The 26,276-nt window shown below is 40.8% G+C and overlaps 1 protein-coding gene across 1 annotated transcript in view; it reads right to left on the bottom strand.

The window, feature by feature from the left end:
• The window catches only part of NUP58 (nucleoporin 58), a 55,351-nt gene that overhangs the window by 26,074 nt on the left and 3,001 nt on the right, over positions 1 to 26,276 (bottom strand). Inside the window, exons 3-13 of the mRNA XM_074985616.1 lie at positions 23,743 to 23,778; positions 16,871 to 17,023; positions 15,641 to 15,775; positions 13,797 to 13,907; positions 11,558 to 11,582; positions 9,958 to 10,023; positions 9,408 to 9,582; positions 7,255 to 7,334; positions 6,301 to 6,419; positions 3,026 to 3,108; positions 761 to 962 (exon numbers count right to left, since the gene is read on the bottom strand). Of these exons, the coding sequence (XP_074841717.1) occupies positions 761 to 962; positions 3,026 to 3,108; positions 6,301 to 6,419; positions 7,255 to 7,334; positions 9,408 to 9,582; positions 9,958 to 10,023; positions 11,558 to 11,582; positions 13,797 to 13,907; positions 15,641 to 15,775; positions 16,871 to 17,023; positions 23,743 to 23,778 (1,185 nt within the window). The remainder of the gene's footprint in view (positions 1 to 760; positions 963 to 3,025; positions 3,109 to 6,300; positions 6,420 to 7,254; positions 7,335 to 9,407; positions 9,583 to 9,957; positions 10,024 to 11,557; positions 11,583 to 13,796; positions 13,908 to 15,640; positions 15,776 to 16,870; positions 17,024 to 23,742; positions 23,779 to 26,276) is intronic.

The raw sequence follows: 26,276 nt of genomic DNA, 5'->3' as shown, positions 1-26,276 counted from the left end.
ACACAGCTTTGAAAATTTTGGTTAATATGAGTAGGCGTGCACTCTGACAAAGTGAGCTAAGACAGCCTAAATGGCTCTCTTTCCTGCCCAGAAAATTCATGTGTACCTTGCCCATTTTGGTCTCATCTTTCCTTGATATGTTTTACACACACACACACACACACACACACACACACTTTTTTTTTCTCCAGTTCTTTTTCAGTCACAACAGCAAATGGACAGTTAACTGCTTTAGTACCATACTTCCAAAGAAATTAGAAAAACAAGAAACAATGGGCCAAGCATTCTTTCCTTCTAGTCTACATAATTAATCTCCACTATTTTCTTTTCTGTTACATATTTCAATTTACAATTTCAAAGTGCTATATTAAAATGCATCATTCATTTTACATAAGAAAAATGTAATATGCATTTGGATTCATTCTTCCCTCCCCCAAATCTGAAAGATGAACAATCATACAATTGTGGAAAGATGCTATATTACTCATATTCAGAGGTGTCATTTAAGAATGAGACTCACATTCCAAGGGGTAATAAGAGGAATACAGTAAATATCACTAATACAAATAAATTCACAAGGTTAAATATCTATCTGGTATATAATTATTGCTAAGTCTACCCTGCATTTTCTATTAGCTATGTATTGATAACTTACAATTGTTTGATTTGTAATCTAACACAAAGGAAGACCTTATATAAAAGTTTACACAAAACTGACTATTGTTGTAACACTAAATCTATAACTTGAATGCATTCAGACCTGTAGCAGGCTGTTGCTGCTGAGAAAGTGTGGCAGCCATGGCAACGGCTGCTGCATTTGGTATGTTGCTGAAAGGGGTTGGTCCAGTAGTAACACGTGGGGCACTCTGCCATTTCTTAGCTTCTGCTCGTCTTGCCTCAAACACATCCACTGCATCCCCCAGAAAGGTTTTCCTGTAGCCCAAGTATTGATCTTTGATCATCTAAAAGAAAAGGAGAAGGAAGTAATTTTAGTTCAGTACATTTGAGGTAAGAACTGACCTGTCTAGTCAAGGGGCAAATTACCAGTTAAATACATTTGTAATGTAATTAAAGAAACATTCTTCATATAAGTTTAGGGGTTTAAAACTCCTTATTTGGAGAGTACTGAATTAATCTGCTATATATATGAGTACATGCTACTACCAATCTGGAGCTAAGTCAATGGTGTCAACTAACAGATTTTCACACAGATCGAGCCCAAATACTCAACCGGCATAAACCCACATAGCTTCATTTGATTTACGTCAGTGGAAGATTTGGTCCTGGGATAGAATATAATCTTTGTGTTGTAACAAAACTACTCAACCAGTAGAAAACAAGATGAACTTCAGAACCCTCTATTGCTGCCCTTTGTTTAATTTGTTTTAGTTCCTCTTACTGATTTGTCTTCCCTTCTCTCAGTATTGAAGGAAATACAGAACTTTCCACTTCCCAGTTGGTTTGGGATTCACTCTCATCTCTACCTCATTTCATCTGCTAAAAGCAATCAGCACTTAACGCTTACACACTACACCAATTCAGGGCAATGACAGGCAGAAAAGTGCAGTTATATCATGGTTTTACAGTGTTCTGTACAATCAGTAAGACAATGCACTGGCTTACACTTGGAACATAACTTTGCATGTTTATAGTCGCAAAGGTAATGTTAAAATATAAAATGAAAGCCTCAATTCCACAGAAATCAAATACCTCAAACAGGTCAGAAGTCACATACTACTGTATTGCACAATACATAGATCAAATATCCCATTTTACCTAATTAAAGAAAAATCACTTCCCCTTCACCATAGCAGCTGAGTGCTTGTGCAGCTACAATCCATTCTCACACACCTAATTTCATTGCCATGGCAACACCTCCCTTGACAAAGGTGTTCTGGGTAAGAGGAGCTAGCCTACTCAGCTATTACATTTCAGTGAGGAGCACTTCAGCCCAATAACTATTTTGCTATTGATTAGCACTGACCTTGGAAACCTCAACCCAATATGCAGGGAAACGGGTCAAAAAGTAAGTAAAAGGCTTCATGCTCAAAATGCAATGTACAGCTTGACATACGAGTTCAAGGTTTCACAGAATTCATGATTTGTACAGAAAAAGCCCCAATTCATCACAAGGTATGTAAAATTTGAGGATTTACACATGAGAAATGTCTCACTGAAGATTTGTCAATCTTATCCAAAAAAAATTTACATCAGTAGAGAATGGACAAGATTACATTTACTTATTATTAAAACAGAGGCTTTACTTTGGCCTTCCTTAAACAAGTCACTGAATCTCAATCAGCAATGAACTCAGAACTTCTTCATGGGTATTTACCAGCCATGAAGGACACTAGCCTAAAAGCACAGGCTGTGGAACAAAAATTCACCAACACATCAGGAATATCCACATGCACGACAGGCCAAAGACTCAAGTCTGTGAAAATTTAAGAAAAACAGGCATGGGAGTCTTCCCTGATGTTCCACTGTTATACAAACTACTAAAGAAAAAATGTATTATACTATATCTAAATAAAATCCCAGGGGCATTACGGACAGGTGACAAGAAAGCCAGAAAACTGTTTTCAACAGAATGCTCGTGGGCTGTTCTCCTAAATTACATGACAGTTGGAAAGATGCATATTCCCATGATTCTGCTCATACTCAAATGACTAACTCATTTTTGGTAGAACTGTCAAAAAAAGATTCGTTTGGTAAAGAGCAAATATGAAAAATGCCAGCTTTCAAAACCTGGATCTTTAAAAAGGTTAAGAAGCAACTGAAAGGACAGGGGATTAAAATGGGAACTACTATGGTCACTGCTTCTGTCACTTGTACAACAAATAGTTTAAGCCAGGCCATCTCACTGCTTGGACAAAATATGGTCCATCTCCCACAACAGAAAATGAACGCTTTTGAATAGCGTCACTTTAAATGAATGGTTTAAATCAACTCTGTTTAAAAACAGAAAGGAGAAGTGTTTCTGGTTATGAATATACATGAAAATATTACACTTGAAAAAACCTACCTTTACATTTTCATGTATTGATTGAAGTTGTGCAGCTAGAGCTATAAATGTTTGATAAATTTTCTGCATAGCCATAGACAAATCTGTAAAACATGCAAATTCAGTCTTACTGCAACATTGAGACCAATTAATTAATTTAGTATTTTACTGCAATAAGGATAAAACAACTAGCTTTGTGATGTAACATTCTGAAAGCTAAAGAAAAAAAAGCACTAAATTTCCTGTAAAACAGGAGCTGTGTGGGAAAGAAGTAACCTACTATATATTTCAGAGTTAGTATCAAGAACGCCTCCTAATTCAGTATGCCAAAAAACAGTACACAACTTCTTATCATAAAACTTCGAACAGTGTGAGGGTTTGGTTACACCAAGAAAACTGGATGAGCCTGGAATGGGATTTCTTGTCACCAAACAGAAAAGAGACAATCAAGTACAGTCCTCAAAATTGACTTAATTTAACTGAATGATGAAAGACACTACTAACATGAGCAAAAAAAAAATAGGAAGAATGTGAAACAGGCTTAGTTCCCAATAAACCTTACAGAAAAGAGATAAAAGGGAGAAATGTGAAGTAGTGCTCTACTTTGCCATAGCTAAGTCAACACTTGAGGTCTGAAAACTAAACAAAAAAAAAAGTTATTGGAAACCAAATTAACTATAGCCCTTTTTTGTTAAAATATAGTGAATGTGAGCATAAAAGAATTTTTAGGGATGAAGAAAAAATATGCTTAGTCGAATTCAAATTTTAAAAAATTAAACTCTCTCAAGAAGGCTGAAATTAAAAATAACTTCATAAAAATAATATTTTTGAAAAATGCAATCATTCAAATAAAGCATGTACATTTTCCTTTAATTTTCCAAATAAAACAAAACAAAAAACCCCCACACAATTGACTTAAAGACCAGAGCAGTGCTGGGTAAATTTAACAGTTCTCTATTCAAAAAGCCTACAAGAGTAAATAAGAGATGGCAGATACAAGTGCTATTTTTCTGCCAATCATGTAAGGTCTGACTTTTTCTGATATTATATTAGAAAAGTAGCAGCCCTGAGCAAAGAAGCAGACAATCATACCCTTACATTCTACCTAAATCTAATTAAAATAACATAGTATTGGGCTGTTAAGGAGGAGCTCCTGTCCCAATAGTACCCATCACCACCAGATGAAGGAACAGATCTTAATATATTTAAATTTTGTTTTGACAGCATTCTGTCCAACAAGGAATTGTGGGTGTAAAATCTTTACTTCATTATTGTTTTGCTTTTATGATCCCTAATTCTCAGTTTTTTCTGTATGTTTCTGTCTGCTACATGACTAATTTTGTAATTTCAGAGATGTAAAATCAGCTACAGTGGTGGGATAGGATTGGTTAAAGAACTGTTTCACAATATGGTAGGATCAAAGAATTATTCTGCAGTGCTTTCAGTAAAACGATTGGTTCAGGTATAGTTACGCTGGACTCAAGTTTCACTATATGAACTGGGTTCCAAAGAATTTCTATTTGCACCCAACGCTAGGACACAGCCCCAAGATCAGAGCTGCCAGAACAACACCTTGCCAAATATAGTAAGGTCTCAGAGTACGCAAGGGTTCCATTTCACGCATCCTTGTGTAAACCTGGATTTTGCGCAAGTTGGGGTCCAGCTTTTTCCCAGCAGAACACAATGTTCTGCAGTTAGGGAAGCAGCAGAAAGGTAAGTCTTGGGCTAGGGGTGGTAGTTGGAGCAGGGTAAGACTGTCAGTGGGTTGGGGCTATGGGAAGCAGGTGGGTGGGTGGAGGGCTAAGCCTGGGGTGGGTTAGGGCTGCAGGGGGATAAGGGGTGGAGTTGAGCATGGATGGTGAGCTGTGCTGCAGAGGGGTGGGGAGTTGAGCTGGAACTAGAACCATGGCTGGGTGTTGAGCTGGCAGGGGGGGAGTTGCACAAGACCCACGTGGGGCAGGCAGCTTGTGAGCTCTCTCTCTCTCTCTCTCTCTCTCTCTCTGTGTGTGTGTGTGTGCGCACGCGCGTGTGTGTGCGTGTCACCAGAGCCACGTGGAGGGGGGCAGATGTGCTCCCAAGGCTGTGCGGGGCAGTGGGGGCAGCTTGAACCAGAGCCGCTTGCAGGTGGTTTAAACTGGGCCGGGGGAGGGGAAGTGTCTGGGTTAGACATGTAAAAGAGTGGTCTCCTACTCTGAGTTGGCATACTCTGAGACCTTACTGTATATCATGCGGAAGCTCGACTTCTCCAATGGTCTGCCTCTAACCCATCAACAGGAAAAGTTCACCTGCCTTATTGGGAGTTGTGAATACACTTAGCATGTGCATTCTGTTCTGGGAACTTCAGTAAACAGAGGGTAAGACTATTCATGCGTAAGGCTCTTTCACTGTTAAAGACACTACAAACCTGATCACCAGGAGCTGGGTGAAAGAATATGTGCCCTCAAATGAGCAGCTAACAATGTGGGACCCCTTCTTTTGCATTTTCTAGTGCTTTGAAATCACTGAGTGATCACTCCCCCAATCCATTATTTTTTGTCTTTAAACCTAATTATGAAACTGTGAAATTGTTTCTAATTGCTGGACTTATTTGACAAATGCACTAGAAAAAAAAGTTGTAGTTTGGAATGATTTTCACGAAATTTTGCCTCTTTCTTCTCTTTCATGAATTTCACTTGCCCAAATTTCTCTCTACTGGACCAGTACATGTCTTGTCAATACCATAAAAATACAGCAAAATGAGCCAAGTGTTATTTTATTTGTGGATGCTTATTTGAAACCCACAACTTCATTTGACTCTGAATACTCAATGCTGATTTTTCACTGAAAAGTTAACCATTCATGATGCAGCCATGAAGGCGGCCCTCAATTCTACATTCATTTTCAAAATATTACTAGATTGTACCACTGGCCCAATGTTAATCTAACTCTGTCCATAGGAAAACTCTTTAGTAAGCCAAAAGGTCAGATAGGTAGGGTAGCCGAGTTCTGTGCGTGACACCTCAGATGCAGGTCTCTTTCTAAACAAAACCATAACACTTTCAGTGTATCTACCTGGTGCTGCTTCCCCATATTAGTGGGAATTCAGGCCCCAGGCTTCCTCTCAAGGTTGCCTTGGCTGGTGCTTAACTCTCTAACATTTACTGTACTGTGTGTCTTCAACATCGATAAGGATAATGATACCTGAAAGTTAACTTAGGAACCCTCACAGATAAAGAGTAAACCAACAAATCTGCATTTCTTGCACATACTCAATATTTAAGGATTTATTAAAAGCATTAAAATTTTTTTTTTTTTACCTTGTGGGGTTATATGTGAATTGTTTGCTTGAGTGGCAAGATGATTTTCCAGTTCCTCAATTTGCTGTCTGTACTGCTGCAGCTGAACTTCAAACTGTTCAACCAAAATCCTGAAGTAGCTATAAATATATAAAAACGAGATCATACTTTAATTGCTTCCTTTGCAACTTCATTTTTACTATTTAGGTCTAAGTCAAATACAAAAATCATTAGCATCATTTTGAGCAGTAATCAGTAGTCCAGTTAAGCATATTTTATATTACTCTTCTTCCAATGCTAGAAAAGGACATTTCCCATGCCTGAAGGCGATACATGAATTTGTTAAGATTGACTTACTGACACATTTGTTCAGCAAAGCATGCAGTACATGTAATAAAGCATTACAGAACGAAAAGTTTAAAAATACTAGCATTTACAAAAGTATATACAGTTTCAGTCTGTATCTTTGCAAAACCAAGCGAGCAAGAAGTGGGTCTTATCCACAAAAGCTCGTTAACCTAATACAGAAGTGGCCAACCCACGGCTCTTTGAGCAATTAAATGCAGCTCCTGACGTTGGCCACCCTGAAATAATAAATAAAATTATTAATCTTTAAGGTGCTACAGGACTGCTCACTTTGTTTTGAGCAGTAGGTACAGTTCCCATTTTACAGGGAGACAGAGTACCGAATAAAGACTGTTTCCTCTCCATGGCTCGCCAATGTAGGGGACTGGATATCTGATTAGAGGCACCCTGCTCAGAGGCCATGTTTGAATTTTCTTACATATCTAAAATCACAAATTGACCCAAGGCAATAACTTATGCTTTTATGGTTATACGTAATTATTCGCACCAGATGTTTCTATGAACTGAGTCATGAATTATACAATGTAAAAGTCTGTTTCTAAAAAGACAGATATTAATGTTTTTTTTTTTTTTGATAGATACAAATTTCTGTTTGACCCAGTAACTTACTCTGTTGGGGCTGTATTTTCATGTTGAAGACCAGGAGGAGTCTTTTGTGTTCTTAATGCTATTTCTGCATTCTTTAATTCCTAAGTAAGCAAAAGAAGGGAATAAGATGAAGGACCAGATGCTACAATTCCATAATAAAGATAAATGCTTTAAAAAAAAGTATCTAACAATACTACTACTTCAGAGTGCTCTTTCCGTGTGTGTATGGGGTGGGGGTGGGGAAATATAATAATGTAAACTTTCGGGCACTGAAGTGTAAATCTGCCAAATGAGGTATTGTCAAAGCCAGGAATGTCAGCCAGTGGGGATGTTAAAGATCTACACGTATTAAGATGAACATTAACGAACCACATAGCAAAGCTGAAGAGGGAACAACTGGTTTCACTTTCCTAAAAGAAGATTCAGCTTTCAAATGTTTAGGAAATGCTGTACTACACCACCACAACTAAGCTTTAATTTCTATTGTATCTAAAATAATTACAGATTTTTCCCCACCTCAACTTCCACAATAAATAGGGAAGGAAAAAATAGTACACCTGATAAGGAAGAAAGAAGAGAACAGATTACCTGATTGCCTATTTTTAAAAAAACATAGCCAACAATTTATGATAAAAAAATTCCAATTTAGCCTTCCTCAGGGCTTTCCCAGAGAATTAGCATCACAGGACATATACTTCAAGGATTTGAATGTAGCACATTCTAGTCACTGGAATATTAAGAACTTCTCATTACAGCAAACTTTTTCAGATCTGGCAGCCCCGGAGTTGGGACGCTGCTGGATATTCAAATATTCTGGACAATAGAGAGGTATCCCTAGCAATGCATAATAGTAAAGAAACACAAGATTAGATATTAAGAAGGAAACAAAAATGTATGCAGAGTACTTTATTTACAACAGCAGTCTTGTACACTGTCAACTTATCCTGTATTTATCTGTATTTACTTTCACTATACTGCACTTATGGAAAACGTAACTAAAATTTACTTATGGTTAAAATGCCAGTTACTCGAGAGTTCTGGATGACAGAATGCCAGTTAAGACAGAGTTTACTATAACAAGCAGTCATTGTTTCTGGCAATCAGAGGCTTAGGGACACCCACTGCATGGGCTGGGTCCCTGGACATTTTGGCTAACAGTCATTGATAGATGTATGTCACAGGAATTTACCTACTTCTTTTTGTAAGACCCAGTTATGCTTTTGGCCTTTAACGTATCCCAGGGCCACAAGTTTCCCTGATTAACTGTGCATTGTGAAGTCATAAACTCCACTCAGACTCCTGCCCCAGAGCCTCCACCCAAACTCCTGCCCAGAGCTTGCACCCCCGTGCCCGCACATGCTAATAGCCTGGTGAAAGTGAGTAGGGGCAGAGGACAGCTTGTGAGGGATGGAGAGGGAATGGAGGGAGCATGGGGCAGGACAAGGATCTTTGAATTTGCAAGATTAGAGAGCTGGCAAGCATACAGGGTGGGTATGTGGAAGCCCTGTCCATGCTGGGAGCTTGCTGGGCACCAGCCAGCACAGGTGAGGCAATGCCCAGATGTTAGGCAGACTGCCTGGGCACAACTTATGCATGGGGGCTGCCCACTGACTATTCTCCCCTAGGTACCACAGCTGTTGTTGGGGAGCCTTTCTGCATTAATGATGCACAGCTAACAGAATTCAGATGAGATTGGCCTTCCTAGGCTAACAGGGAATGTGTGCCTGCCTGATCAGGATTGTGAGCACTACACTGTATACTTAGCAAAGGAAGACTGCTTGGGAATTGTCAATAAATTAAGGATAAAGCTATTAATGTGCCAGGCTCTTTTACTGGTAAAAGGTCCCACAAACCTGCAAAGAGCACACTCTGAGCCCAAAGAATTAGGCAAAGGTGGGTGTGTTTATATAAAGAGTTAAGCCTTGATCCCTAGAAACTGTGTGAAGGTGAGAGTCCCTAGTGTGTGCAAGTAATGGAATTTTGTGCAGTTAACAGCTATACTCTTAAGATTTACAAGTGATCCAATGTCTCATACATATGATTACTTACTGGTCAATATACAATTTGAGCTTCTAATAGTAGAGGGACTAACAGCATTGAAAGTCTTTCACGTTATGTGAAATCATATTCTTACTCATTTGAAGAGATAACTTGACACTCGTTTGTTAACGTACCTGGGCAGTTTCCATTTTCAGTTTGTCAATATTAAGAGTATTTCTTTGTAGTCCACTAGCAGCCACTGACAAAAGCTGTTTCAAGGCTTTAATATCCTCCTGTACTTTAAGCATTGCTTTGGAAGACATTCTACTAATTTCTTCTTGCACTTGCTTTTGTTCCTTCACAAATTTCCTTTAAAAAAAATTAGAAATAGAAATTTAACTTGTTACATTTAAAGCACACGTATGGGTCTACTTCTCTAGTATTGTTTTAACAAAAACAAAATTAGTCTTGATGAAATCCCGTATCACCAAAACTCAGTGATGATTTCAGCTCTTGCCTCTTTTACAGAATTGCTTTATACTGTCACTATCACCATTATCCCAACATTGTATAATTGCAACTTCAAAAAAAGATCTTTAAATGAGTTCTCATGTATAATCAATAGCAAATCAGAATGTGAACAATTTAAAATAAATTCTAAACGTGATTAAACCATTCATTACTTTAAAGCATAACAAGGTATATTTATTTCATTATCGCAACTAGTATAATGAAAATACTCACTGGAGATTTTCTACATCTTGACAGATTACTAGAGGTAGATTTTCATCCTTTAGTGCTTTACTATCTCTGCCAAAAAGATAACACACATTCATGGGTTCACAGTCCTTCGAAACAAATTAACCAGAGAGTCAAAGATCTGTCAAGATTCATTCTTCTTTTCAAGTTCATTTCTAATTTAGGCATGCTATTACAGGTAATAATTGAATTTATACATTTCCTTTTATAAAAGCCAATTGTGAAAAAATGCACCAATTTACTTAATCTTCAGTAAGATCAAATGGGTGAGGCAATATTGGACCAACTTCTTCACTGTTACACAAGAGTTTCATGTTACAGATGAGTAAAATAAATTTTTCCAAAAATCATACATTAAGGCTGCAATAGGGTCAGGAACAGACTTCAGAAGTACTGTTTCTGTACTTTAGCTACAGAATATCACATTCCACATGAAGTTAAACTAAACACATTATATAGTAGAATCTCAAAGATATGAACATGAGAGATATGGACTAACCAGTCAACAAGATACCATACAGAAGTAGCAGCAGCAAAGACAAAAAGCCCTCACCCTAAACACAGCAAATACTGCACTGCCTTAGGCTTTAGTCCTGTGACAGAGGGCTTTTGCCATGGGGAGTTGGGGCTGCAGCTGGAGGGTGAGGGGTCAGAGCTGCAGGCACAAGAAAGGGACAGGCATTCAGGGATTTTGAATCCCAGGAAAACTAGGACTAGGGACAGTGTTCCCTGAAAGTGGAGTGCTTAGATGGCCACCCACAAGATACAAGTGCCGTTCAGCTGATTAGGAGAGCACCCACAGCTAGCTTCTGATATTTCTATAGTGGTGTACACTGGCATATGCCTTGCTACACAACAAAATTTATTCTGCACATGGACGAAAAACAGAAGGAATGCTAATTAGGGGCTTCAGCATCAGTGGAGCACTGGGACTCAGGGCTTCAGCCCCTCTGGGGTGGCCAGTTTCATCCCAGTCCTCTCTCTATAGATAAAACCCTGAAGCATCCCTCCCAAGAAGAGATTGGAGCTGCAAGAGTGCACAAAGGGACAAAAGCCAGGAACTGAACTGCAGAGCTGAAGTGCCGACATACTCCACCAAGATAGGAGCCCTGAGCCCTGGGGTACCACATGGGAACAAGTCCTGAACCCCAAGTCTGGAGCACCAACTATACCGTTATCCCATGGCTGCAGCCTCTATCTTCCCAGTCTGTGCCTGTACAGAATTTCCATCTCCATTCCTTCTGAGGTTCTACTGTATGCCCCTCGTGATAGGGACTGTGCTCCCTCTGCATTTGGAAAGCCTCTTGCACATTTCTGGTGCTATTGCAAACTGATCAGCAATAATCAGAAACCCCGGAAATGTATTTTGTGATTTATGTGAAGTGACTCCCCACCTATGAGTCCTAACTTCATAAAAGTACACAGACAATGCTTATCACCTATGCCGTAATAATTGCGCCTTCACAGCAAATAGGCATTTTTAAAGACCAAAGTAACAGATAACATTAAACGAATGAAACATTTTAAAGCTTCAATGATTTCTAGGAACCTGTAGAATGTAAAGCAGAATACTGAACACACTTACTCTGGTCTCGTTCCTGTTTTGTCACCTAAAAGGTACAAATAATTTTATATAAGAATTGATATGCAGAACAACTGTCAAGAAAATAAACCTTAAGAAGTGTTTTGAGGGGAGCACTAATGGCTATCATTCAGCTGAGTGTGCATGCTGGCTCAAGGTATTAGTTCAGCCCCAGCTGGAAGAAAACTTTAATAAACTCTCTCCTCCTCCCCCATTACAAGCTTCTATCCCCCCCCGTCTGTGTTTCATTTAGCCAGCATCACTGGGATGCATGACGTTTTATAGATAAATATTTCCCAAACGGGGACAACAGTTTGACAGATAAGGCAATAGTCTGGGACTCACAAAACTATGGTCTTATGCTTTGCTCCATCAGACCTCCCGTATGACTGTGGGTAAGTCACTGAGTCTCTCTGTGCCTCAGTTCCCCTACTGCACAGCAAGGCTGAGAGGATAAACTCATTAATAATTCTGAGGTACTCAGATATTATGGCAATAAGTAAGTATAAGGCTTTGAAGTGACAGGCTTCCTCCACACACCCCATTCCTCTACTAAGCTCTTCTAAGTCTTCTTTCACAAGACATGCAATACGTATACCCTATACAGTACTAGGGGCACAGACCAAAACCTCAACAATATAAAACTTTTGTTGGCTCAAGGAAGACTTACAGGGATGGATTTTATATCTTTTCTAACCTGCTACTCTACTATTTCAACCATTGGAATAGGTACCCTGAACAACTGCTCTTAACCCACCCTCTACCCCCAGAAACCAAGAGATTACTCAACTATCATGTTAACACCAAAGAAAATTCATCATCTTTGCTTTAAAACTCTGGGAATAATTAATTTAGCTAGTGTCTGATACTGGAAGTGAATGAACAAACTCCATTAATGTACGCTCATATCAACTCTTAATATTACTTAAATTGGCAAAAAGTGTACTGTAACCCCAAAATATTTTTAGAAAACTGCTTTCCAAACAGAAAGATTATTATTTTAATCAAATTGGAAGGAGAAACTTCCATAAACCCACCATGATTAGAAATGCTTCCATGATTTTTGAAATTCATTGCAATGAAGAAAGTTGTTTTAAAACAAGCTCTTTGCATTGTAACCCAAAATTACAGTGTAAGGCTCCATTTCCCCTGCATGCCCAAGCATCCCGAGTACATGTGGATGTTTGTTAGCCAGGGCCTTTGAGGTAATAGATCTGCAGAGACTCATGCTTTTAGATCCAGAGATCCCAAGTTTGATCCTTGCCACTGACAGCCCATCCAGAAGCACTGCATTATATGAAGTTTGCAAACAAAACATGCTATGTACTGAAATAGAACCAACAAGTTAAAATAGCTGAAAACGTAGATGAATTCCCACAGTGAGAAATGTAAAGAGCAAAAATTTTTTTTTTTAATTTTAAAAGAGAGAAAATGGGCGAGGCAATGTTTTAGTGGGCCAACTTCTGTTGGTGAGAGAGAAGCAGTATCTGAGCACACAGGTCTTCGAAAGGTACTCCCAGATTCACAGCAAAATGCCAAGTGGAACAGATTGCTTAGCATTAGTTAGCATGTAACAAAAGGCCACTCAAAGCAGCATTAATACCTCTGCAGCTATAGTGGATTAGTTTTGGTTCAGATTGTTACAAAGGCCATAAATTCCAGAGTGTCTATAAGGTTCCACAGGATTTCTTGTTGTTTTTGAAGATACAGACTAACTCGGCTACCCCTCTGATAAGTGTCTCTGTTGAAGCCCAAATTTTTCATGTCTACTGGAGTAATGAATATAAGTTCCTCAGCTTCTGAATGGTCACCTACAATATGTGCTAATTACGTATACTAAACGATCTGTTCCACCTTACATCCTGCTGTGGGGCTGGGTGTACCTTTCCCAGATTTGAAGAAGAGTTTTGTATGGCTCAAAAGCTTGCCACTCTCATCAAAGCTTGCCTCTCACAATTTTTCCAATAAAACACTGCCTCACCAACCTTGTCTCACTAATATACGACTGACATGACTACAGCTATGCTGCATAATTGTTTAACCTTTAAAAACCAGAGGTTATTTTAAGGTTGCTAAAGACATTTTAAATCCTTTATTTTTACTGCGTCCCTTGCAAGAGTTAGAAAAAACAAGCCATCAATGCCCTCTTTCTAGCATCTTTCAACGATGTGCTTTTAAATTTTTATAGCAAGTATTTTCCAATTTTTCATAACATTACAGAAACACAATTACATCAACTTACTCTTTCTATCTGAAGAACTACTAAAATCTATGCCACCAAGACCTTCATTAACAGTAGTTGAAGGAGCTGAAGTCGTCCCCAGAGTCAAATTCAGCGCATTCTGTCCAAGTCCTACAAGTAACCCAAAAAGTGTTTCAGTAATAGCCAGCTTAATATGTTGGCTTCATTATATTGTGAGGAGATTTATGTATATCACCTTGTTTTCAGGGTTTGTTTAGCTGCATGTGGCTCAAAAGTTCAGTAGAAACAATGGAAAGGGAAAAAAATTATTAATATCTAATTTTAACAGCCTTGCATGCCTCATCACTTGCACCATCAATGCATAATATATTTCCTCACTTCAGAATACAGTATTTTTAAACCTTACTTCTATGAAATGAGAGTATTGCTCAATATCCACTTAATACTTACATGAAAGATATCAAGCAGCCAGCATTATAAATCTGAACCTTTCTTCTTTCATATGGTCAGTGGCCAACAGGCAGCAACAGACCAGAGTTTGCAAGAAGATGGTGTCAATTTCATGGAGGTGGCCTCCAGAACTCTGAGAAACAGCGTACAATCATTTGTCACTTAGCAGCTAGCCAGTTCCTGCACTGCATCTGAGGGTCACTGGGAGCTGGGAAGGGTGTGCGAACAGGAGGGTGACAATGGGAATTTGTCAACACCTTTCCTAGAATTTTTTAGAAAAAGTAACAATTTGAGACATTTCTCCCAGAAGCAAGGAAAGGGTATTGAAAACATCTTGCCTTCCCACATCAGCCAAAGGGAGAAAGTAAAGTTCTCCATTCCACACAGCAATAGCACGAAGTGTTTCAGAATAAACACTGTTTTTATAATCCCTGCAGCCTGGAGACCAACGTTTAAGTACTCAGGGCACTATGGCAATACAATAAAGGAGGAAATAGAGGGTACTTGGTCCTGCCATGAAGCCAGGGGACTGAACTAACCCACTCTTAAATACCATATTTATTAGATACCTAAGACCAATATGAAAGCTTGGAGTGCCGCTCACTGCACCCTGCATTGGATCCAAGAACAGCACCCTTCCTTTTCACAGCAGAGGATGGAGGGGACATGCACTACACTTCTCACCAAAGGAGCTATCCCAAAGCACTGGGACTGGAGCAGCAGTGAAGGGTCCTGTGGCACCTTATAGACTAACAGAAAAGTTTTGAGCATGAGCTTTCGTGAGCACAGACTCACTTCATCACGAAAGCTCACACTCAAAACTTTTCTGTTAGTCTATAAGGTGCCACAGGACCCTTCGTTGCTGTTACAGATCCAGACTAACACGGCTACCTCTCCGAAACTGGGACCGGAGGGGGCCTTCATCTAACAAAGGAGGTTTAAAATTACACTACTGGAACTCAAAGGTTTTCTAAATTCACTAACAAAAACAAAGGGACTAGTGATCATTTTATTCTAAGCATTCTCAAATACACTGTAAAACATTCAACTTATAAGCAGATCACCACCACTCTGGCAGCTATGGGAACTACTCTGTGGAAGCAGGGCCCAAGCATAATTTTTCCAGCCCAATACAAACCTTCCACAATATATCACAATTTGCAGGCTGGGCTGAGCTCCCAGGACCCCAGTAAAGCATACTTGCATGGAACAATACTTACATTCTTGTGAAACTTCCAAAATTAAATCAATTGACAGGGAGAAGAAATAGACTATTTAGAAAGTAAGTGTTATATTTGATATTCTACAATTTGTTAAAAGCAGTAACATTCAAGGAAACTGCAAAAGTTTCTGTGGGAATTATATTTTACATGGTATTACTTTGTGTTTCAGCATTGTGAAATAGGAGTGGAAGAGATTAAAACTATTTTCACCTGTTGCTGCTGTGCTTGCATTCTGGAAGAGTGTGCCTCCCAAACCAGCTAAGCCTCCTCCCAGTGAAAGGCCAGTGGATGCAGCTGTAGTTGGGGCAGCTGTCCCACCCAAATTCAATGTAAAGCCAGTAGAACCTGAAATTAAAAGAATGAAACCATCCTTATGACAGAGGCTATATAGTCTAAAAAAACTGCTCATCGGTGTAAACTGCCTCATTCATCATAACAGAAAGTTAACACTGAATGAAAATCTGCAACAAATCTGCAAGCTAAATTTAGTATCACCACCACCACCAGGGAGCAACTGTACTGTAGTATTTAAATACCAAATGTAATTCAATCAAAACTTTCTATACACAAGTTTATCTGAAGCAGTTTAAAAATTAAGAATTTCCACTAGAATTCTGCAGAATCTACAGATCTGACAAAATCTGGGTACTGATGGACTTCATGTGGGCAAAGATGACTTGATCCAGCTGAACAGCAAAGTATCTCACATGTGGAGGCTACAAACGCCAACCTGTAATTTTAAAGCTTCTACTTCAATAGATTATGTGATGTTTTGGAGTGGGCAGCAAATAAGAGGTGACATACTGCACCATCTTAGCTAACAAGAATATGGGAAAATGGGGTACACAACTTTGGTGTACACACACGTAGGACGACGTACCTAGCTTTTCGATGAAGACTTGCATATGGAGAACATGGTTATGTAGAATGCATCTCTAGAGAAGGTGCCAAATGCATACTGGTATACTAAGCATAGGACATGTTATTGGTAATACATATTCTCCATTGTGCTTTAACAGTATCAAAACCATTCATCCTACTGACAGCAGAATTAACCAATTTCAGCATTATGATGTCCTTTCCACAATTTGGAGATGCTATTTTTAAAACTACTATTTCCCACCACCTGCAATTCCAAGTGAGCTCCCTGAGTGTCACTGGGAACCCTGAGGTATATGAGCCACCACCTACTGTTACCTGATGATGATGCTTAAAAGAAATAGAGAAAATTTTCAATGTTGGGCTTAAAATAATGAGAGCACCTGACATTAACATCAGTGAAGCTTCACCTGTCACTTAAATTCTGTCTCTCACATTGGTGACGTGTAAATGATGGGCTACGACAATAATAGTAAGTGCCTATTTCAGTGTGTTTGTATAGGTACTTTGATATTTTTGAATGCAAACTGCAGTTCTGACAGAAATACAGTACTTTCTTACCTGCTGCAGGAGTTGATGTAAGAGCAGAAGAAAGTGAGAGGCCACCTGCTGAGGTAGAAGTAATAGGCAAAGCAAACGGTGTGGCTGATCCTGCAGGTTTGTTAAATCCTAAACCAAAACCTGTGGTAGATGCTGATGTAGTGGCAGGAGCTCCTATAATAATGAACACCATTCTTAATACATTTTGTCAAGGCATAAATGCTCAAGTTAACATTTTTGCCACCAGAAGTCATACAAACACGAAAATTACTCCCCTCATGTGAATTTTACAATTAAATACTAATGAAAATGCGATGACAAGAACCCAGAAGGATTTCCAAATAGTTCCACATTTTGGTTTGGTTCCTCCTTACGTAAAGAAGGCAATAAGACTATGTATTTAAAAAACAACAAAAAACACACACCTTACCACAGCACTTCCTCTCTTTCAGTAAGAAGGTCCACAGATCTTAAAACTGGCCTTGTTTATTTCTCTCTCTAAAGTCAAGACCAAGACCTGTTAGTCACTGGCTGAGGGATTTAAACCCTTCTCTGAACAGTGAACTAGCTGACAAATTCCAGTTATAAGGAAAAACAGCCTACGAAATAAAGTCAAATGTACTTAAGTTGACTTTTTACCACAAGATTTTATAAAGTCAAAGATGAGTATCCGCAAATATCCAGAAAGTCAACATAGCATGTCTCCATTGCCCTAACTAAGTTTGACTGCATGATCAATGCATTGCGGGAACCTATCACACAGTGCCTGCTTCCCCATTGCATTCTGGGTTTTTGTGCCAGTGGCTTATGGGAAAAAACGTGCTGCAAGTACAATAGGACCTCAACATTCACGATGGTTCTGGGTTCAGCACTCTCGCAAATGTTGATTTTTGTAAATGTTGGGCAGGCGGTGGGGGCTTGGAGCCTCAGGAAGTGATAGCTGCTGGCGATCCCAGCCCCAGGGAAGCAAGGCCCTCGTGAATAACTGAATTTGCGAATGTGGGACTTGCAAATGGTGAGACCCTACTGTACTTGTGGGTGTCTGGTATCATCCCAGTGTGCAATGCCCTCATACCCTCCCCCACTTGCTGGAAAACAGCAAGCCCAAGGAATTTCACATCATCTTCCAGAAACCTGCCCTGGCTCACAACACTAGAATGGATCCTGAACAGCTTACAGTCATTGCACAGTGTGTTATGGCCACTTGCCCAATTGTCGTGCAGTATTTTATTAGACAAAGCCAGTGGGAGGATGAGATGGATACAGATGATTCGAATGATGATATTAAAGAACTGGAGAACAAGAATGCATAGCTGCTGATCATCCTGGCTGCATTACTTGCAGAGGAGCTCTGGTTCTGGAGACGTGAAACTACTACATCCTGGTTGGACCACTTCCTTTTGGGAGTCTGGAATGACCACCAATTGCTTTAGAACTTCTGCATGCGCAAGCCCACTCTCACGGAACTTTGTGATTTCCTGTACCCCACCCTGACGTGCAGCCATAGCAAAATCAGACCTGCTTTCACAATTCACAGGTGAGTGGCAATTACTCTATGGAAGTTTGCAATGCTCAACAGCTACCGGTCGGTGGGAAATCAATTCAGGGTGGACAGAGCTACAGTGGGGGCCTCACTGATGCAGGTAGCAAAAGCAATCTGTGACCGTCTGATGCAGAAGACCATGACTCTGGGAAATAAATAGCACACAGTGGACAGCATTGCTGCCACGGGGTTTCCTAAGTGTGGTGGGGCGACAGATGGAATGAACATCCCCATCCAGGCTCTGGATCACCTGGCTTCAAGAGTACATAAACTACAAGGGGTACTTCTCTATGGTGTTGCAGGCCTTGGTGGATCACAAAGGTTGTTTCACCAACATCTACGTGGGATGGTCAGGAAGGGTGCAAGATGCACACTTTTTTAGAAATTCCAGTCTGTACAGAGGGCTCCAGGATGGGACTTTCTTCTCAGACCAGAAAATCAAGATTGGCCATGTGGAGATGTCCACAGTGATACTGGACAACCCTGTTAACTCCCTGCGCGCTTGAGTCATGAAGCCATATGCAGGCACCTCAGACCACAGCAAGGAACGCTTCAGCTACTGGCTGAGCATGCACAGAATGGTGGTGTAATGTGCCTTTGGCCATTTAAAAGCCAGATTCAGGTGCCTTTTGTCCCATTTTGACCTTTGCCAAACTAACATCTTCACTGTGGTTGCAGTGTGCTATATTCTCCATGACATTTGTAAATCAAAGGGAGAAAACAATGCCAGCTTGGGTTGCAAAAGCAGATGCCCCGGGCAGTTCTTATGTATACCCTGGCACAAGGGCATTCACCAAGGCACATGCAGAAGCAACAGCAGTCAGGGAAGCTTTGAAAAAAATCTCTTTATGAATGAGCAGACTGCCACATGATTCTGCTGCATTTAACTACTGCTACCACTCCCAAGCCCCCACAATGACGTGTATGTGACCTATATGAAAGTACCTCCAACTGTACCCAACTCCATGTCAACCAATAAATGACACCATGCTTATCAGAAAACTATTCTTTTTTTATTTAGAGGCAGGAAGGTTAAAGGGTAGATAGGAAAAAGAAGGGAATCCTGGCGTCACGTGTGGTGTAACGCGAGCCTTTGACAGTGCAGCGAGGTCCTGTGTTTGGACTGAGACACTGTCCTTGCTCTCTCCACTCATGCATCCAGGGACCCTGATGAGGGTAGGGGCAGGGGTCAAGCCATAATGAAGGGAGGCCGGGAATCAGGGTGTGCAGACTGCATAATGAGTCCTATGGTGTCCCTCTGCAGCTCAGAATCCAGGATCTCAGTTTGCTCCCTGACAACCATCAGAGTCTCTGCCAAGTCCTTGTTCCTGCACGGCAGCATCGTTTGCCACCACTGCTAGGTCTGCCTTCTGTCAGAGGAGGCATTGGCTCGCTCCCTGTCTGCCTTTTCAAGTTGCTGAAGGATGAAGTCCTGTTTGGATCTCTTCTTATGCCTCATCACAGCAACCTTGTCTCCCCAACTCTCACTGCCTGTTGAAGACAGCGAAGGTCAAGATTTAGATACAATTTTTAAATGTGGCATAAAGCGCTTACCCCTAGAAGGAATGGGTCTTTGTTTGACAAGCACTGCAACTTTTCTTTTCCAAGGCCACTTTTGGCTTCTTGTGGATGACAATGAATCAACCTCAGCAGAACAGAAGCTGTTAGTTATTCAGACCCTTTTATTGCAGAGATGGTAAGACCTTGTCTGCTTCAGGATGGCAGGGTCTGCATGACCTGGCAGCCACATGGTGAAGGGGAGGGTTTAAGCCCACCAGATGCATGGCAGTATCCTCCCTTTAAACTGCAGAGTGTGGGGAAAAGAACTCTCAACAGCACCTCAAATTCCATGCAGGTGAAAAGTCACTTAAAACAGAGAAAGCAGCGTGGTGGGAGGGGAGAATTCCAGAAGAGCCTGCCAACTGCAGAGGGTGGAGATGGAGAGACTGCCAGTCACACAGAGTGGTTCTGAGAAATTTAAATCAACCTTCCTGTGCTTCTTCTAGGTTGCTAAAAGAGACATCAGCCTCTTAAGAATAACAGAGTGAAAAAGAAAATAGCCTTACACTGTGTGAGCACAGGGCTGGAAAATTTGCGAGAACGGTGTGTGGTGCCAGGATATCAGATAACTTACTGGTTGCCTGGCACGGCAAGGTGCGTTATCATGGAAGCCGCAATAAATCAGGCCTCCCCAAGAAACCTCATGTGAAAAATGAAAGAGTACCTGGCTGAGACATTTATGGAGATCTCTCAGAAGGATAAAGCACTCCATCCCCAGAAATATTAACAAGCTGTTCTAAGAGGCACAGATCCATCTTGCCTGAGCCACAACCTGCTTGTAGCAGTTTAAAAAAATGTGCTCTGCAAAAATAAGCCTATACCCCGACCCAGCCACAATCCACTTATAACATTCTAAAAAACACAATCACCTGAAGAGCCCTCCACACCATTGCTGGACACTGGTGCATCAGCTGTCAATGAAGGGACTGGGTCGAGGTCAAGGGTGAAGAGCAGCTCTGGGCTGGCAGGATCCGCTTCACTGAGCGCCTTGTGAACGTCAGCATCCTCCTCTACATCGGCCTCCTGCTTCCCCACTTGGCTCTCACCAGTGTTCTGAGGATGGTCTCCTTAAGAGTCCCAGTTAGCCATGGGGAGCATGGTTGGGTCCCTACCAAGAATGGCATTCAGCTGCTGGTGGTAGTGACACATCTTGGGAGATGACCGAGATGATCTGTTGGTTTCTCTCGCTTTGTGGTATTTCCGCCTGAACTCCTTTACTTTGACTCCACGTTGGTTATGCCAGGGACACTCAGCATTCTTGATCATGCCCAATGAAATCTTCTCATAAACGTCCGCATTTCGCTTGCTGATTTGCTGCCTGCCCATCATGGATTCTTCTAGATTTCATTGTGGCTCCATGCTGGGAGCTCTTTGTGACCCCGAGAAGTCAGATCAGAAGAACCCCAAACAGTCATGATGGCGAGATGGGATGGACAGCTCTTGAGGTGCGCTATCCACACTGGTCAGAAAAGCAATGAATTCAAATTCCCAGGTTTCCTGTTACCTATTTGCCGCGCACCTGAAGACCAGCAGAGGAGAAAGCGGACATAACGGACACCTGTAGAGCATTGTGGGATACCTCTGGACGGCAATAAAATTGATTTAAAGTAATGTTGTTTGTACTCTAGCATTAATTCGACCTTTCACATTGAAACTTGGCATTTTGCTTCCCTGGAGGGTAGATGTGAGAAAATCGACCTTAGCTCCCCTTAAAACCAACCTAATGGTATTTGCAGTGAAGACAGTCACACTGTAAAAATCAAGCTAAGTGCCTTAAAAATCGACTTTATGCTGTAGTGTAGACATAGCCACTGTGTCTTAATTTATAAAAAGACTGATTATGAATATAGCTACAGCAGACTACAAGAACTCTGTTATTCATTTGTCTCTTATGTAGTGACCCTTCTATTAAATCAGGATGGTTTTGATCTGTGGTCATTAGTATTTTAAAAAAGGAAGTTCTTGTATTCTTCACAAATGGACCATCCTTAGTATCCCATAACGTTAATCCATCAGGCTGTGTGTACACTAGCTCAAAACTTCAAAATGGCCATTTCGAAGTTCACTAATGAAGTGCTGAAATACATATTCAGCATCTAATTAGAATGCTGGCAGCCGTGGCGCTTAGAAATTGACGCGGCGTGCAGCTGCATGGCTCATCCACACAGGGCTCCTTTTTGAAAGAACCCCAGCAACTTCAAAATCAGCAGATAGGAATAAGGGGATTTTGAAGTTGCTGGGGTCCTTTCGAAAAAGGGCCCCATCTGAACAAGCCAAGCGGCTGCAAGCCGCGTCAATTTCGAAGTGCTGCAATGTATTTCAGCGCTTCATTAGTAAACTTCGAAATGGCCTTTTGCATGGCCATTTTGAAGTTTTGGGCTAGTGTAGACATAGCCTCAGTGTCCAGATACAAACAGAAATTGACCTAACATAAGGAAATTCAAATGTGCACATTATTTTGATTTACTGACAGACTCCTTATTTCCTGCAGAATCATAATCCCAAATACAGCACTGAATGGGTCTTGCATATTTGAACAAAAAACGGGCAGTCCTGTAGCATTTTAAAGACTAACAAAATAATTTATTAGGTGATGAGCTTTTTGTGGGACAGACTCACTACTTCAGACCTGGAAATAAAAGAAAGGAATCTCTGAGGAAACATGAATGCCTCCCTTAAGAGCCTCAATTTAAAATGTGTGTCTCAAAACGGTATTGACACGGCTCCCAGAGTGCAGCAGACACACAAAATTTTAGGGTGAGCAAATGTGAAGTTCAAAGAGCACTGGTTACTCAGTTCAGTGCACTTGTTTCCAAAACAACATATATATCCCATGGCCTCATTAGTCTTAGTCAATATTGTATCAATTCTTCAAAGCCAGTTTAAGCACACTGTCCTAGAAAGTGCTAACAGTTTCTGCATAATCATGTAGCAGTATTAAACCTGTGGCAACTACAATAATTCCTTAGGAGAAGTAGCAGTATATTTGTAGCTGTGTTTAACATGAGGAGAATCCATGCCATGTCACCACCATGCAAGTGTACACAGTATGAGAACAATTTAGAGCAGGGATGGGGAAGCTATGGCCCATTGGCTAGATACAGCACACAACGATCAGGGCTCCCCCTCCACAGAGGGGTGAGCCAGCACTGGCACTTTGGCCCAGCACAGGCTCCTTGAGCTGGTGGAACAAGAGTGCAAGGAAGCTCTGTCCCTGAGCTCACTTGCAGGCTCCACCCCCATCATGCCCACTGGCAGCAAACTGTCATAAATGGGAGCAGTGTGGGGGCACACACAGAGGCATCACCTGTGCCCTCCCCAAACCTCTGCCCCCTCCATCCCATTACTGCATGCCCTCTGACCAGCCCAGACCTCACATTCCCACACCACTCTCCATCAGATCTTTCCTGCACAGTGAATCTCTCATTTTTGGCTCACTTTCAGGGGGCCCCAAAAGATCTACTAGTCCAGGGCCTCCAGAAAAGTTAATCCACCCCTGGGGGAAAGCCCTGAGCTAGCCGTGGAGCTGGAGCTTGAGAGGGTATGAAGTGAGCATTTTTTCCTGCTTTTCAGCTGAGGGACGAGGTCAGGGAGGGTTTTTACATCCTCACCCAGGGGCCAGGTCAGTGAGGGCTTCTGGGGTTTTTTTTTTTTTTTTGGCATGCTTCTCACTTGTGCGTGGCCCCTAAATGATATTTCGGAGGGTCAGTGGCCCTCAACCCAAAACAGGTTCCCCATTCTCAGTGTAGAGCATCTTTGTCTGTCCCCAAATTCTAATAGTTTCTCTTACCCAGTGTTAATCCTGTAGCAATAGTTGTAGCTGTTCCTGAAAAGAAAAAGAAATAAAAATCCATAATTAATTTTAAACCGTACTTTATCAAGCTTCATACACACAATTAAGTAGTGGCTTACAGTTTATTAGTACCAGAAAGTACAACAGCAAACTCTTTCATACCCAACATGCTATCATCTGGAACTCTCAAATAACCAGTGTTTTAACCATAAGTAAATTTTAGGTGCATTTTCCATAAGTAGAGTACAGTGAAAGTAAATACCAATAAATACAGCAAATACAGTATAAGTTTAGTGTACAATACTACTGTTGGTAAGTAAAGCACTCTGAACACATTTTTATTTGTTTGTTAATATCTAATCTTGTGTTTCTTTTGTGTTATGCATTGTTAGGTATACCTCTCCATTATCCAGAATATTTGAATATCCGGCAACCTCCGAGTCCAGGGGGTGCCGAATATGAAGGCCTTTACTGTAATGTCTTACAGTCTCCATGGTGATGCAAGATAAATTGGAATGAGTTTTATAAAACTACTTTTAACATAAAACATTTCCGCTCATTTAGAGCCTTCAACACAAAATAATAAGTTTCAAATAATTATGAGTACAAACCCTCTTGGCAAAGCATAATGATCTGTCAACAATGGACTTAAATCATTTGTGTTGTAGACACATTTGTCAATAGTGACCATGCAAATAAAAAGCCACTCAAGCAGTACACTAGTATGCTACAATTTAAATGAAATGAGAGCCACTGAAAAACACCAGAGTTCAAATGCTTCATCTCCAGATTTAAATACTGTCAGGATTGCCAGTATGCACAACATATTGCATTATAGTGGAAAAAGGATTACAGGACCTAAGTTCTGCTCAGTATACTGGGGTCTCAAAATAGCTTCTTTCACGTAGAACTTTAAAATCATAGTTGATGCTCAATACAGAGCCACGCAGTTCCAGCTTCTAACAAACTTACCCCTAATTCACTGAGAAGACAATACCTCTGGCTACATCTACACTACAGCAATCTTTTGAAAGATTATCTTCCAGAAGACCTTCTTTTGAAAGAGCGCATCCATGCACAAAAGAGCAAACAAAAGATCGATCTCTTTCGATAGAGCATCTACATAGCCACTGTTCTTTCAAAAGAACAGGCCAGGGATCAAAACATCCAATGCCATGAAGGGCCTTCTTTGAAAAAGGGCCCATGGAACATCTACATGTCTTTTTCAAAAAGAAGCTTCCAAAAGGTGTGCTGCATATTTTTTCAAAAACAGGGTCTGACATTCTGCAAGAACTTGCTATTTGTAGACACGGCCTCTGACAAGCAAGCTAAGGGGATAAAACAACCCACATCCAATGATGCAACTATGTTACAAATATTTCCCTAAAACATAACTGTAGCCAAATCACATTAGAGTATATGAATAAGACTCTGTTCTGTAAAACCAACTGAACCAATATACAATTTGTTAGTATCACCTGTTGAAGGCCCTACCAAGTTCACAATCCATTTTGATCAAATTCATGGTCCTACATTTTAAAAACTTGGGGGGGGGGGGGGGGAAGAATCATGATTTCAGCTATCTAAACCTGAAATTTTGTTGTGTTGTAATTGTAGGGGTCCTGACCCAAAGAAGAATTGGGAGAGTGGGTTGCAGAGTTATTGCGCGGTGAGAAGACGAGGTGGGAGTTCTGCTACCCTTACTTCTGTGCTGTTACTGGCAATAGTGCTCCCATCAGACCTGATGGCAGAGCCGCCACCACTAGCAGCGCAGAAGTAAAGGTGGCATGTATTGTATTGCTTTCCTTACATCTGTGCTCCTCTCTGCAGAGCTGGGCCCTGAGTGGGCAGCCACCATTCTCTGGGTACCCAAATCTGAAGGCAGCGCTGCAGAAGGGTGGCATGGTGTGGTACTGACACACCCTTATTTCTGAGCTGATACTGGTAGTGTGCTGCCTTCACAACTTGGCAGACAGTGAACAGTCACCATTCTCCAGTCACCTAAAATAACCTTGCAACCCTCCCAAAACTCCTTTTTGGATCAGGATCCCCAATATGAGAAATACTGGTTTCCCCCACTAAATCTGTGCCGTATAAGGTAAAAATACACAAAAGACTTGATTTCAAGAGAGAGAGAGAGGAGCAGGGAGAACCACCATATTTCATGGCCAGTGACAAGTTTTTCCCATGACCACGAATTCTGTAGGGCCTTAGCTATTATGCATATGCAATGAATGACTTTAACATGGTACAAGTTTTCTTCTGTACCCCTATTAAATAACCCACAGAATTGTTTGTACTGGACTGAAGAAAAGACTTTTAGTCTGAGAAAGCATACAAACTGCCTAAACTGAGAAAAGACATTTTGGCCAAATTATTACTGCTAATAGGAAGAGCTTTTAAGAAATCTAGCACTACAGATAACAATAGCATAAAATTAATGTGTTTATGCCACCTTAGCCATGATTTCAGAATATTCTCAAAGACAAAATGCAGTAGAACCTTAAGCAGACAGCACTGAACCCTGTACT

Source organism: Carettochelys insculpta, chromosome 1, assembly GCF_033958435.1.
Source record: "Carettochelys insculpta isolate YL-2023 chromosome 1, ASM3395843v1, whole genome shotgun sequence".
NCBI classification, from domain to species: Eukaryota; Metazoa; Chordata; order Testudines; family Carettochelyidae; genus Carettochelys; species Carettochelys insculpta.
Note: the sequence above shows the minus strand (reverse complement) of the source record. Positions and strands in the feature narration are given on the sequence as shown.